Genomic DNA, 15,245 nt, shown 5'->3' with positions numbered 1-15,245 from the left:
GTGCGGGAGCCCTCCAGGGGACTCGGGCATGCCGGGCCGCAGGACCTGAGCCGTGCTCAGCGGAGAGGCAGCCCTGTGACCGACGATGGGGACAGAGTGGGGCTGCCATCGCGCCCGGCCGTGAGTCGCGCGCCTCCGCCTCCGCCTCGGCCCACTCAGCCCCTCGAGAAGCGCCTGGCCGCTCGGGAACATGGCCCTGGAGCAGCTCTGCTCGGTCCTCAAAGGTAAGCGCCCGGGGCCGTGGACGGCGCCCCCTGCGGGCTGAGGCCGGCGTGCCACCGGCCCGCGTCTTCGGGTCCCTTCCCTGCGCCTGGCACCCCGACGCGCCTCTTTGTCTGGCGGCGCTCGCGGCGGCTTAGCGGATCGCGGAGCTCTCGCGTCCTGCCGGGAGCGGGTGCTTTCCCAGCGCGCCTCTCCTCCAACCCCTGCGTGTCTGGCGGCTCTGGTGGGGTACAATCGGGAAGCGGCTGCCGGGGAGGTGCCCCGGCGGCCCGGCGGGGCCCTCCGATCTGTGCGCTCGCGCCTCTAACGGACATTGCTTTGCAAAGTTGTGGGTCCGTACCAATGGAGCTAAGGCCGGTCTTTCTCCGAACGTAATACGGAAAAGTAATTCCTCGCAAACAATAAAAGCCGGATCCGAGACGTCGCGGAGCGTTTTTCGAAAAGCCCAGCGGCGTCCGCACGGGGACAGAACGGGCCTCCGGACCGGCCGGGTCCCACCTGCTGCGGCCGAGGAGGCTGCGGCACCACTGCGGGCTCCGGGGGCGGCGCGTGTGCGCCGCGGACCCGACTTAGTTCGGCCCCGGGAGAGCGCGGCTGCTTGGGGCTGTGCCCCAGGCTCTTCCCTGGACGCGCTGCTCCCTAGAACGTCACTCCTCCAGCTCCTTTCTGCATATCCCCAAATACGCTCCGCTGGTGTTTGCTTCTTATTTGTTGTTCAGAGAATTAAAACAGTCGGCTTACCAAGTGCACAAAGCTCTAAAACATGCTCTAGAGGGTTTGCATTTCCCGGGAGGTATTATTTTAGAAAAAAATATATACATAATCTAGCTTGCGACACAAAGTTCATTCTGAAACTCTTAACTGAATAAATTCTTTTATCCATTCTCAGAGAAAACACCGTCACAACTCAGTGAAAGACTTCCTCCCCCTCACCACCACCTATTTAATTGGGAATTGAATATATGAATTCTTGCAATTGTTAGGGGGGAAAAAACCGTTTATATTGAGGGGAAAGTTAAAGGCATGTCTAGTTCTTTACTACCTTAATATTCTACAATGACAAATTTGTTTTTTCTTACTCCATATTAACACTTTTTTCCAAATTTGTTTTATTAGAAAGTTTGCTATGATCCTGCTTCCAATTTGAATTGGATGTACTATGTTTTGGACAAATTTACTTTTTTTTAATTTGCAAATTTACGTTTTAATTGGACAAGAAGTCCTAAATTCTTGAGATTTATTTGATTTAAAATATTGAACTACCCAAGTATATATTTATATATTCAGCTTGTACTAAGGGAACCTAGGACTTTTCTAATTGGTGACTATTTATTTCACAGTCCATAAATTCTTAATGATTCCTTTATTATGTTATAATAAAAAATAACTGAAATTTTGTAGTTATCTGTAAACTCTTGATTATTATAGAGTCATTCCTTGGAAGTTAAGATTTGGTTTTTAAAATAAACCACATGTATAGTAGGATATCTGGTAGTGTTACTTAGCTGAATTTTCTTCCAGTCGCACTGACTGTGCACACACCTTCTTATGGTTATCAGGGCACATCTGAGAGTATCATCTCTCCCCCGACTCACACCCAGAAGAAATCACACGGTTTTGTTTACCCAGCTTTACCTGCAGAACTTGGAAAACTGAGCTGCCTTGAGCAGAGTCTCATTACCTTAGCTGCTGCTCCTATGTGAAGGGATTTGCAGCTAGTCTGCCTTTCCCTTTAGAGTTGGTACACACTGCCCTCTCTGGCTGCCGCGAAGCATTTAGTTGTTGCACCTTTCAGGGAAGGATTCTATGGTGATGGCAACGCTACAGTGAAAACAATGTAGTATCTGGCTTTTCTTTTTTTAATGTTACTCAACCTACACTATTTTTATATGCTAGAATGTTTTTAAAGCTCAAGCTAAATTTTTGTTTTAAGCTTACTAGAAAGAAGACAAACTGTTTTTAGGTCTTCTGTGGTATATGCATGTAAATGCTAGAAATTGGTTTAGAAAGATTTTTAAAAATTAACAAAAATTGATCCTGAGAGGGGAATCTGGGGGACTGAAAGACGAGTGAGGGAGGACTTGCATTTTACTGCAAAACCATTTGTGTGACTTGATTTTTATAACCCAATATCTGTATTATCTATATATTAATTAGTATTTTAATTTAAAAATTGACTTTTAAAAACAAATTAGTCTGAAGTAACTATTAAACATTTGCATATTGGTAGATGCTATCTAAGAAAAGTCTTGTTGGAATATTACAGTCAGTTTCTACTAAAACAAACATAATGAGCGTACGAGTTTTTAAGTAGAATTTTAGTTTTTTAAGACTCCATTTATTCTTTTTGTTTTACTTTCAGCAGTGAGTACAAAAGGATAACTTTACTAGGTTTGTTTTAACCCTTCCATGTACAGTATTATTGAAAATAAATAATATACTTTTAGCTGTTCATTACCACTGTGGGTCTTAAAAAATTTGAGTTAACATTCTGTCTTTAGTTTTATGAAAACCTTAAATGGGGATTATAAACCCATTTTTTTATTGTTGTTCTTATTCATGTTGCACACTTGCTGCAGAAGAATTCTGTTAGACTCAGTGATATTTAAAGTATATAAACTGTGGATAAATCTATAGTGTAACAAAACATAAATATCCCTTGGTAACACCTTTTAAAACTCTTGCCTAAGTCTACATGAACTCCTATTCTTCAGTCTTGGGCCTCATCAAAGAACATGAACTAACTATGAAAAAATAATTATACTGAAAAACTAATCCTTGAATAGTAAACTTTTTTTTAATAACTTTTTAAAAAATAACTTCTTGGCTTTTCTCCCAAGGGATTGGAAAAACTGTTTTTTAACATTGTCAATTGAAAGGTCTTATTAAGCAGTGGTTTTATTATAATAAATCTTCCAACTAGAAGATAGTTTACATTTTGAGACCAAATTCTCCTTTTAGGAAAATATGTTTATGTTACAAAGAAAGCTCAAATCAAAAATACTTCCGGTCCTTTTTTGGAATAAGAAAGAAAAATAATAGACTACAAATGATGAAGTCCATATCTACAATTTTAAAACAACAATCTAAGTTCTACTTTTGGTACTACCCATTCAGCACAGTCTCCTACATTTTTCTGTTTATGCTTCTGCATAATAATTATTGATGTTAAAAAAAAATCTATGTCCCAGCATCACTTTGAGTTCCCTATTATTATGTTCTTTCAGTTGGAAAAGAGGATCCTGAGAGGTAATCTACTTTAGGGGTTTCCAAACTTCCCTTAATAACAGAACTCCTTCAAAGTCACTTTTATAAGAAAGTACTTCAAAACAAGAACAGGTAAGAGCAAGGTTGCTATGATTGGTGGGAGGCCTTGCTCTCTTCTATCACCTCTAACCTCTGGGTGACTTTTCAACATATTTGTTGTATTGTACACAAAATTACAGAGTGTAGTATGCTAATCTGAAAGTTCAGTTGTTTTCTAATCAATGACATTAAAATGTATTCATTTAAGTTTGCATAGAGTAACATATTGGAAACTACAACACAAAGAAGATATCAAGTCCTCTTTCAGACATGACCTGATCATGATAAAACTTGATGACAGTGCTGTGGATGTTGAAAGGGACTCCTTTAATCAAAGTAGAGCATTCAAAACTGCCATCTCAAGAGCATTTTTACTAACAAAAAGTTTGTCAAATTCTGTAGAAAATATAAAAAAGCACTTCTGCTACAGCTACTCCTAGAAAAGTGATTGGCAAGGTGATTAGCATATGTAGGCGGGAGTAATCTTAAGGCTCACTATCCATCTTTTTTCTTAACAAAGTAAAATTGAGTCTGATTATATTGGGGTGCTTTTTTGTTCTTTGTAGTTTATCAAAAACAAATTACTGCTGTGTCAAGTAGTATGTGAACTCTAATTGCACTCCATTTCTGCTTTCATTATAGAAAATACTAATGAGCAGGGAGACCAGTTATGTGGTTGTTGCAGTCTGGCATCTTGTGTTAGATTTAATAAACCTATGTTTACCACTTAAATGCTTACAACAGGAAGGCTTAGAGGCGTGTTTAATTACTAACAAAGGTAAATGGAGCCAGCCTGAGAAAAATAAGAAAGGGAGAAAAATCTCAATTCTTTTCTCATCCCCCCTGATTTATGCTCACACAAAAACACTGAGTCATATATGTGGCTACTGTTAAACTGATATGTGTGTTCATCACTTGGCACAGGGCTCTCTACGTACTATGTGTAATCAGGATCGTTCTTAGTTGCTTCATATATTCATCTAATTTATACAGTGTGCTGTGTGGATCATGCAGTCTTCTAGGCACTAGAGACGCATCAGTGAATTGAGATAGACAAGACCTCTCTTTCTAATAAGAAAAGATGACAATAACAAATCCCTAAAACACCAAGTGGTATTAGTAATAATGAAAATAAAGCAAGATGGAAAAAATGTAGAGCTTATTTAGAAATCGGGGAAGCCTCACAAGAACTGAATGAAACGAAGCAGTCAGTCATGCAGAGAGACTGATTCTAGACTGAAGGCATATTTTAGTCCGTAAGGCAGGAGTTAACTTGGTGTATTGAAGTAATGGGCAGGCCTGTATAGCCATAGATAGAACTAGGGAGATCAGAGAGGTAGTTGGGTACCAGATCACATAGGACCTCACAAGCCAGAGTTAGGAGAAGGGATTTATTCTAAATTTAATGGGGATGTTTTGCAAGATTTTATGAAAGGCTATGAGGTGATCTGATTTATATTTTAAAAAGGTAACTGGTTGCTCTGTACACAGTAGGCTTAGAGAACTGTGGCAGAAACTTCTGGTTGTCTCCAAATATCCACTTTACCCTTCATTGATTTTCTGAATTTTAGGTAAGTAGACAGTTATCAAAATAAAGACTATTTCCCAGCTTACCTTAGGGTTGGGCCACGTGACTACGTGTAGCTAGTTAGATGTTAGGTAGAGAATAGTGCATGCAACTTACAGGAAGTGTTATTTTGTTATTTAAACTCTATATCTTTAGATAATTGCAGATTCTGGGCAAGTGTTTTTCAAGGAAGAGGGGTGCCGTATGTCTCTATTCTTGCCAACAAGGAATGCAGGCATGGTAACTGAAAGAAAGGTTATAATGGCTGGCCCTACAGCATCCATGTTGAATCATAAACTAACCTTGGAAATGAAAGTCACACACAGCTGAATAATAAGATAGAAGGCACATATGTGCCTGGTAATGATGTAGCCTTCACTCTGGCACTTGACTGTTTATCTGTAGTTTGTATATGTGTCAAAAATATTTATACTTCTATCTTGTTTGAAATGTTAGTTTAGTATTTTTATTAGGCTAGTTCTAGTGCTGATATTATAGTCAGGTGGACAATAAATAAAAGTAACAAAACCAGACTCAGAGCTGGTGAGCAGTCACAGAAATGAGAACTGAATGCTGTCAAATAAAATTAATCTGGAAAAGCTTGCTAGAAAAAGTAAGTCTTAGACAATGTAAAGGTAATTTTCTAGATGCAAAAAGAGGTCCATGGCAAATGCACATGATCAGAAACAAGTGTCTGTAGGACTGTCATCATCCAATTGCAGTGGTCCTCAAAGTGGACCAGGTTCCAGGTCCTGCAGCTTCACTAGAGATTTTGTTAAAATGCAGATTCTCAAGCCCTGACCTAGGCCTGTTAGATCAGAATTATCTGAAAGCGAACATGCCCTGCCCCCACCCATCTGTGATTTCTTGAGCCCTCAGAGTGATGATGATGCGTATGAAAGTTTGGTAAGTACTGTTCTGAGTCTGGGAATGTAGCTCAGTGGTAGAATAACTGTCTAGCATGTGCAATGCCCAGCACTGTACACACACACACACACACACACACAAAAGAAAGGACAGGGCAAACCACTGTCCACAAAATTCCATTCCCAAACCTGGAAATAGAATTACTGGGTAGAATTTGCAAATTTTAAGTCTTAATACATATTACCAGATTGACCTTCAAAAAGTTGTGCCAGTTTATTATTCTGTGGCAGAATATAAATATATCAGTTTTTCAGAGCCTGATCCAAACTAGTGTGAACTTTAAGAAAAGCCGACTATCGAAGAAGGATTATAAGTGGCTAACTGGATGTAAATTCAGAGTGGAATCTGATAACCATTTGCTAATTGGGGGTCACACACATTCTCTGTTTCTGGAAGAATCAAAAACTGAACTTTTGGATCCTTCCTTGGGTATGTTCCTATTTAAACTGTCAAGGTAAATAGCCTCTGGAAAGTCCTATTTTGCCCAGACCTGACCAATGAGCTGTGACCTGCAGTCAAATTAAAATAACAACCATTCAGAACTGAGCATTGCATGCTGACATTCCTTGTTGACATGGTGGACTGGAGTGGGAACTTGGTCGAGAACTTTATATAAGCCAGCCCCTTTCTTTGTTCCTTCAGGTCACACTTTGGGTTTGAACTAAAGGCACTTTTTCCCAAAATTTGCAAATTGTTTGTTGAGAGAAAGCCTCCCTTTTTTGTCTTAAAGTCATTCCTGGTGAATTTTTGTTGACATTCTTTGGTGGCAGAAGTTGGATCCAAAGGGACCTTCCAGTTATTCTTAGCACTGTTCTGGACCAACACCCCGGTTTCTGCAAGAGCCCCAAGTTCTGTTATCTTTCTGATGGCCCCTTGGCATATCGGATGAGTCCTCTTGAAATCCAGACCTCCCATGTTCCAGGTAGAGGTCTTAGAGACTATTCCAAGTAGGAGAGCACGCCTTCACTTAGGTATCAGGACTCAGTCTATAAAGGTTACAATTATGGAGACTCCCATAATTGTCAAATTGCACAAGGCTAATCAGTTATCACCTGACTTTCCAGCTTCTTTCATAACTAAAAATTATGGTTTGGAAAAGTATGATTGGTTAAGTTTCTGGACCCATATAACCCAGGATGGTCTAAAACTTTGCTGGTCGAAAGGGTTTTTTTCGAATTCTAAAACTTTGTATTTGCATGCGCAACAGGTATAACCAATAAAATACCAAACCTCTCAGAGGCATTGTTCTAAGTCTGGTTTTGAACTCACGATCTTCCTGGCTCAGCCTCCCCATCCACTGGGATTACAGATATGCACCTGCCACACTTGCTCTGCCCTTCTATTTTATTGGGAGTCCTAGGGAAGTTTCCAGAGAGTCCCACCCAGGTCCACCTCTTGACTTCTGACTGATATCAGGAACGCATGAGACTTTCAAGACCCCACTGCATGTAGTCTTACCCATAGAGGGGAGATTTTACTATTACAATGACATGCTGAAGATCCCAGGCAACTGAGTCATCTTGGCCTGTTCTGCCCAGTTCTAACTGGAACTTGTTCTTAAAGATTTTATAGTTAGGAACTTTGCTTTTAATTGGTGTATATCCCCAAGTTCTGGAATCTGGTCTGCATAAAGATCACAAAAGTGTCCCCACCCCACATTTCAGGGTAACTTGAGTTCTTATGGGCAGGAAGGAGTGTTTGGGCCTGTGTTGCTCCTGCGGACAACAGGTTTGCTTAGGAGTGTAAAACATCCTGTTGACTTAAACTAGGACAGGGCCACAGGTAAGTCACTTTTTAAAAGAAAGCATGTGGGGGGGTCAGCACCATGGGCCCAGTTTATAGGATCGTTCCTTTAATATCATGTTACCGCTTTTCACATCTGTCTATTACCAGTCACTATCTCAGGAAATCACTGCTGCCTACTCATCCCATCGGCCCACATAAAACCTTTTCGGGATGGATTTTCTGGGAGTGTATCAAACCCATGTCTTTGTTCCAAAAGAGGGAAAATGATACTAGAATTAACCCCACCAAAAAGCCCAGACCTTACAGTACCTACTGAGGTATAACAATCTACTCTACCAGCCCTCCCCTTCTTGTCTTCCAGAAATTACCCAAGAGCCTCTAGTTATCTTCCAACACAGATATTAGTCATATCCATTCAGTACCTCCAGGTAAAATCCAGGTGTGTCAGAAGCCTCTACTCACTATCAAGCAGTATACCCTAAATCCCTTGGCTGGCATCCAGCCCTTCATACATGGCTTTATACATAAGAAACTTGTTTCCTACACCAGTCCTTGCGGCACTCCCACCTACCTGTTCATAAACTTAATGGAAAAGGATGGAGAGTTGTGTGGGATCTCAGAATCATTAACATGGTTCTCAATCCTCAGTAGTCCCCAGCCTTCGTACATCATTGTGCAATGTTCCCCATAAGAGCAAATACTTTAAAGCTATTGGCTTCTACATTGTTTTATTCAGGATGCCCAGTATCTAGTACCTCTTTATCTTTACCTGAAAGGGCAGATTATATACCTAGACATTCCTTCCCCAAGGGTATTCTGAAAGCCCCACCTACTTCTCTCAAATTCTTAGACTGACTTAAATGTTGTCTCCTTCCGATATGGTGCAACTTTACTTTGATATGTAAATGCTTTTGTGTACACTAGCCTTAGTAATAGCATCTACTTGCACCATAACCTGTCATAAGCTCTCAAATGACAAGAAACATGACAGAAGTGATAGCTTCATCCAAGAATTGGGACCAGTCCAGTGTAACCTCAAAATGAACCAGCAATCAATTGAAATCTTGGGGATTTTCTTTGCCCTTCTCTCCCTTATTGCTATTTTTTTCATCATCTTTTTCTGTTGTCTCTGAACACCAGTATGTCTTTACGTATCAATTCACTACTGCCCCCCAACCTAGTTCTTTTAATTCCTGTCTTACTAAAACTTGTCTCAGAAGATCATCATTACCTAGGCCAATTTGACCAACTCTTAGAAAAATTCCCTAACAACCTTTAGTACCTCCTTGATCCTTTTATCTTCCCCATTCACTAGACTCCCATTAAAATCTAATAATGATTCCCATTGTTGTCCTGTCTATCCTAGCCATTCCTTTTGCTCTCTACAGACAAAAGAGAAAAGGGGGATAAAAATCATCTTTTACTTCCATATTTGGGCCATCACTGGAAACCTAACAAAATGTTGGGTTTACCACCATACCCCACCTACAGCCTTGATATCCATAACCCACCTTTTGGGTACAAATCTACTTAACAAGACCTGTGTCCTGCTTCTAAGTTACTGCTGACCCCTACCCCCACATTGTATGCTCCCCAGAAATATACACTTACCTCACCATCTGAAAAGGACACAACTGTTTTCCTGCCTCTCTTAACTTTGTCTTAACTTTGTATCTTGATCAAATCTGCAAAAGTGCTTCTCATGAAGCCTGGACACCTTTATGTCAACAACATGAACCTTGCAACATGGATACTTCAAGTGGGAAACCTGCTGCTTTCCATCAATGCTGAATGAATCATTTTGCTCTGCCTTGGTCTCTTCCTCTTACGGACAGGACAGCCTTTCCCACTAACAATTCTCTTAACCTCCAAACATTTCAAGGATCCTTTATGTCCCTGTTTATTTTCATCTGTGGCTACCAGAACAGCTCTTGGACCTTGACTGCCTCTTTGGATATTCAGCCTTGACTTCTATCATATTACAATTAGACAATTATCCCAACCCAAATCACACAGCAGAGAGAAGGGGATTCTTTCTTTTATCAATGATTATCCTGATGACAACCCCTCTGATTATGAAATGACAGCTGTGGGCTTTCCTAAGGATATGATTTACCAGAGGGCTGATCCTGGCAGTTAAGCTATATTTGGAAGAATAGAAGGATACTGGCTAGGAGTTGATACCTCTTAGAATGAATATATGGTCAGAAACCTTTCCTGCACTGTTAATAGAATCATTTATCCCACTGTTCAGGCCTCTAGAAATCAACAAAGATCTTTGGATTCCCTTGGTTACATAGTCCTGAATAGCTGCATTGTGTTAGGTTACATCCTTGCTGCGCAGGGAGGTGCCTGTGCTATTGCAAAGACATAATGTTGTATGTGGACAAATACTTAGAGCTAGGTTGAGTTGGAAACTTCCAAAAATCTTAAAAATGGCCAAATTCCTAAAGGGTCTCAAAGGCTCCTCATACCTGGTTAAGATATTTTCAGCTGGCTACCTTCTGATAATGGTTCCCTCTTGCATTTTGCCCTACAGTTTTAAATATTGTCATGTTAAAGCCTGAACATTTGACTTCTCTTTAAGATCACCATAGCCTTTTTTAATAGATATCTTCAAGTAACCCCCACCAGAATGAGATTAGCCCCTTCAAAACTCTGGATATACTCTAGTCAGAAACCAGAACCAACTTAACCAAAGATACTTTGATTCAGATATAACAGGTGTCTAGGTGCCCTTGATGAACAAATGGCTTCAGCTGTTCAGCTGATTACCACCTAGTCACCAGGATCCCAATGTAGGACTGGTTGAACCCAGAGCAGATAGCCAACCATTCTGATGCTGTGATGGAACATAATTGTCTCAATAGATCATCAGCACTTTCTGCTAATGAGTTTGGATCAAATGGGGGAAATGTGAACTTAGGATCTTTCATGGAAACTTGGCGTTTTTCTAAGCAGCTAACTAGACCCAAATTCAAAATGAGTCATAGCCATTAACTGGATCACACACATTCTCTGTTCCTGGATGAACCACACATGGAACTTTTTGATTCTTCCCTAGAATGTTTCTGTTTAAACTATCAAGATAAATAACCTCTGGCAAGACCTATTTTGTCTCTCATACCTGACCAGTGAACTGTGACTTGCATTCAGATTTAACCAGTTAGGACTGAGCACTTCCTGCATGCTGGTGTTGCTTATTCACATTGGCAGACTGAAGTGGGAATCTAAGCAGAAACTTTATAAGCCAGCCCTTCTGTTATTTTAGGTCATACTTTTTATTTGTACCTATGGTCAAGACTGTCCCACAAAACTCTTGTGAAATGTCCCTTTTTGTCTTAAAATCTTTCCCAGTTAATTTTTGTTGACACCAAAATCTGCTTTTTAAAATATTGGGCTAAATTTCTTTGGTTTTGTTTATTGGCAAGTATTTCTTGTTGTATAATAATTTTCCTCTTGTTAATTGTTATATGTAAATTGTACATTATACATATTAATAAACTATGTAAAAATTTTGTTTCTATCTTTAGTAAACAAATTCCTTTACCCAAAGGAATATACATAATTCTCTCACACACACAAACACACACACCAAACAACAGGGCCTGGCATTTATTTTTGTGTTTAGCTTGAAATAGGGCTCTGCTTTTTTCCAAGTTATTAAAATATTATTGAAGAAATCTTTGTTAATTTCATATTTTCACCAAGGGTTTCCAATAACTCATATATTATCATGAATGCTTGGGGGTACTTGTCTGTTTCTGAGCTTTTTCTTTTCTTTCTTTTCGTTATCTATAAGCTACTAGATAGTAAAGATTCAATCTGCTTGGTTCATTGCTCCCCAGCAACTGACTTGCTACCTGCTGCACAATGGGTGCTCTGTGTGTTTGTTAGAGATCATCTGTTTCTTCTATATCATTGCTACATGTTTTAATTACTATAGCTTTACAATAAATACATATTGCTTTATTTTTCTGTATTTTATGTTATTTCTAATTTTCCCTTGGCCAATATAAAAAGGCCTCAATGTGAGCGTGAGCATCAGAAAAAAATTATTTAAAGTAAATAAAACGACTACAATTCTGATTAAAATATCAATAAACCTGTGACATATTAGACCTTTACTACTTTGTTTTAGTATTCAGAAACATGTTACTTCAGCGTTTTATTCAGTTTATTTTTTAACTTGATTATTTTCAACCTATTTTAATGTACTTCTGTCAATCTTATTGAAATATTTGTGGAATTGAAAACCTGGGATTTAATGGGCTAAACTGGAAGGACGGAAGACAAGATCCTCTGCTTGGAACCAATTCAGGTTTAAAAGAGGAGAAATAAAGGAATAATTTTGAGGATTTGTGTTCCACACCTCAACAGTACCTGTCTTCATCATCTAAGTGACATCATCTTAAATGAGGTCCGTACACAGATTATTATAGGCCTAAATTAACAGCAAAACCAGAAGTAAGGGCATAAATGGTAGGTACTACTTTTTCAAAGCATCAAATCATAAAAAGTTCTCTTCGTAATTCAATTGCATGATTACAGAGTTTAGAATTTTTATTTTGGTGTGGATTTCTGCCTCAAAGAATTAATGTCTTCCTGTATACATTATATTTTAGTTCAAAGTATTAAAATATTTCTGGATTTGAGAAATTACTTGTCGTTTTGGTAAGAGGAAGAAAGAACAGTCGCATATAATTTGGACCAGAGATAGAACAAAGCACACAGTTGCTTCATGTACTAAAGAATTTTAGTGTTTGGCATTAGTGAAATTTATTTTAATATGAACCTGATTATAACTCAAGCAATGTACAAAGATCCTATGATAACAATCAGGAAACTATTTAGTATGATGTGTGATTTAGAATGATTGAATAATGTATCACCAAAAACTGTCTCAGTAAATGTTTCTATCCCAAATTGCAGTGCGTATTTGTTCTTTGTATGTTGTTATATGTTGTTTTTGTGTCCTGTGGCACATCTCATTTGGCTGATTGAATTATGAATAGTTAGTAATTTTATTTGGGGAAAAAAGAAAATGGTGAGCAGCCCTCTAAATAAAGTAGAAATGAATATAATATATAATGCAACTTTATTTTCAGTACGACTCTTCTACCTTGCTTTTATATTCTATTACAAGTTTCATAAATCTTATTTTATATGGACAGACTTTTATTGATCATCATGTATTTTAATTTTTTTGTCATAGTTGCCCTCCTAGTTTCTGTTTTTTTTTACCTTGTATGCTAGTTTTGTGGTTATTTGCTTTAAAACTGAATTATAAGTGTAAAAATTGATATAAGTATAAAAACTGTTGTGCCTTTGATTCAGGAGGGAAAACTGTATTGAGCACAAAATTTTGATCACTTGTTATCTAAATGATATGCTTTGGGAGATAGTATCCTCTAATAAGTTAAATTGATATTTGTGTTATTTGCTGGATTATCAAATATATATTACTCTGGATTTTTTTTATCATAAATCTTGTTTAAAAAAATGTTTCAAGACCCCATTCCTCTTACTCAATTACAGTATACAGATGTGAAGAGTTTGAAGGAAGGATTGTTTCTACCTAATATAAGATCTTCAACACTACCAGTAACCAAAGAAAAGGAAAGGGGCAAAGTTGCACAGAGACAAAGGTCAGCAAGGATGCAAGAAACCAAAGACAAAGAAGTCAAATACTTAGATTTTTAAGATATAAACTGAATGGCAAGAACTGTTTGTACATTGATTACTTTGGTTAGTAGATGTTTAGAATGTGCTATAGAGTTAGCAATGGTATAACTGTCTGCCAGTTACTTGACAAACTCTCTAGTATTTCCATTTCCCTTACCCCTAACATCTTGTGAGTTACCAGTTACAGTTGACTCTACATCTGAATGTCATTAATTTCCTATTCCTTTTGCCACCACTCTGCTTCAGCATATCGTGTTTGCTTCCTAAATCATTTCTTTTCATAAGTTCAGACTCCACACAGCCATCAGGATTGTTAGTCTGAAAGTCAGATATTATGATGTCACTCACTACTTTAAAAACCTACCATGGTTTCTAATTATAATCAAAAGTCGAAAACTCTTTAGCATAGCATTCAAGGTTTTTATAACCAGATATCATCCTACTTTTTTCTACCCTGCTACATACCGTCATTTCCTTTCACATGCTAACAGTATTATACTGCTCAGAGCTCCCTAACACCCAATCAGACTCATGCCTCTGTTTTAAATTAAGCCATTTCTTTCTTTGGGCTCAAGTCCCATAAGGTCCAACTAGAATGTACCTTCTTTTTCTGAAGTTTTCCTCATTGATTTCTCTTAGTCCCCACTGGAATGAATGGTTCCCCTCTCTGTGCTTCTGTTATGCTGTCTACCTCCTGTTAAATCCCTTTTCACCTTGTAGATTGCCTTTGACAATGATTGACTCCGTGCAGATGCTAATTTGTTCTAATATCTATTATTTATTTAGCAGAATGCCTGGCACAGAAGATCTGCACATCTTATTTAATCTTCACAGCCACCAGTAAAGTTGGTGTTACAATACTATACATCATCCCAGTTTTATAAATAAGGCCTCACAACTGGTCCAACGCACCCTAAATCGATGTATTGTCTAAAGCCCTTACTCTTAGCCATTTTGCTGTTTTCTCTCTTCACACTTTTGATTCCTCAGTGTCTGCTCTTCAGTAGGTACTCTCTATACAAGCTTATTGACTGAATATAACTCCAGTTCACACAGTAGTTTGTGGCAGGCTGGTAGTATCATCTTCAGTGAAAGGGAAAGTGCACCATTCATGAAGATAAAATGTTTTCAATATCTTCAAATTCCATGTATTGCTTATTGGGTCACAGAAGTGTTCAGCTTGGGGTTGGGATGGTTTATAAGTATGTCCAGCTTTTGTGTAACAAACATAGCATAGTAATGCACAACTATAAAACAGTTTAAATTGATTTCTAGAGACTACTGCCCACTTAATTCTGTATTATAAATGTCCTTATAAGTCAGATAATCTAAGTGAACTTTCATTGGCATAGCACATTACATTTAAACTCTGAGATAATATACAGTAAATGGAAGAATAGTTAGGATCAACAAAGGAATAGTTGTCTCTAAACACAAAATTGTGGGGGTTTTTAATTAGTTTATTTATTTATTTGTTCTAATTTGTTACACATGACAGCAGAATGCATTTCGATTCATAGTACACAAATGGAGCACAGCTTTTCATTTCTCTGGTTGTACGCAAAGTAGAGTCACATCATTGATGTCTACATACATGTAATGATGTCCATCTCAATCTACTATCTTTCCTACCCCTTTGCCCCCTTCCTTGCCCTCCCTCCCCTTTACCCTATCCACAGTTCCTCCATTCCTCCCATGCTCCTCACCCCACCCCCACTATGGACCAGCATCCACTTTTCAGAGAAAACATTTGGCCTTTGGTTTTCGGGAGTTGGCTTACTTCACTTAGCCA

General features: G+C 38.6%; 1 protein-coding gene across 3 annotated transcripts in view; it reads left to right on the top strand.

Annotated features, from left to right (window-relative positions):
• Positions 1-41: 41 nt before the first annotated feature.
• Positions 42-15,245, top strand: part of Neto2 (neuropilin and tolloid like 2) — a 62,488-nt gene continuing 47,284 nt past the window's right edge. For all 3 annotated transcript variants that reach the window (XM_040279095.2, XM_005318144.3, XM_005318143.3), the window contains exon 1: positions 42-224. In XM_040279095.2, coding sequence (XP_040135029.1) covers positions 191-224 — 34 coding nt within the window. In that variant the 5' untranslated portion in view covers positions 42-190. The remainder of the gene's footprint in view (positions 225-15,245) is intronic.

The sequence above is a fragment of the Ictidomys tridecemlineatus genome, chromosome 15, assembly GCF_052094955.1.
Source record: "Ictidomys tridecemlineatus isolate mIctTri1 chromosome 15, mIctTri1.hap1, whole genome shotgun sequence".
NCBI classification, from domain to species: Eukaryota; Metazoa; Chordata; class Mammalia; order Rodentia; family Sciuridae; genus Ictidomys; species Ictidomys tridecemlineatus.
This window is presented reverse-complemented; position numbering and strand designations above follow the sequence as displayed.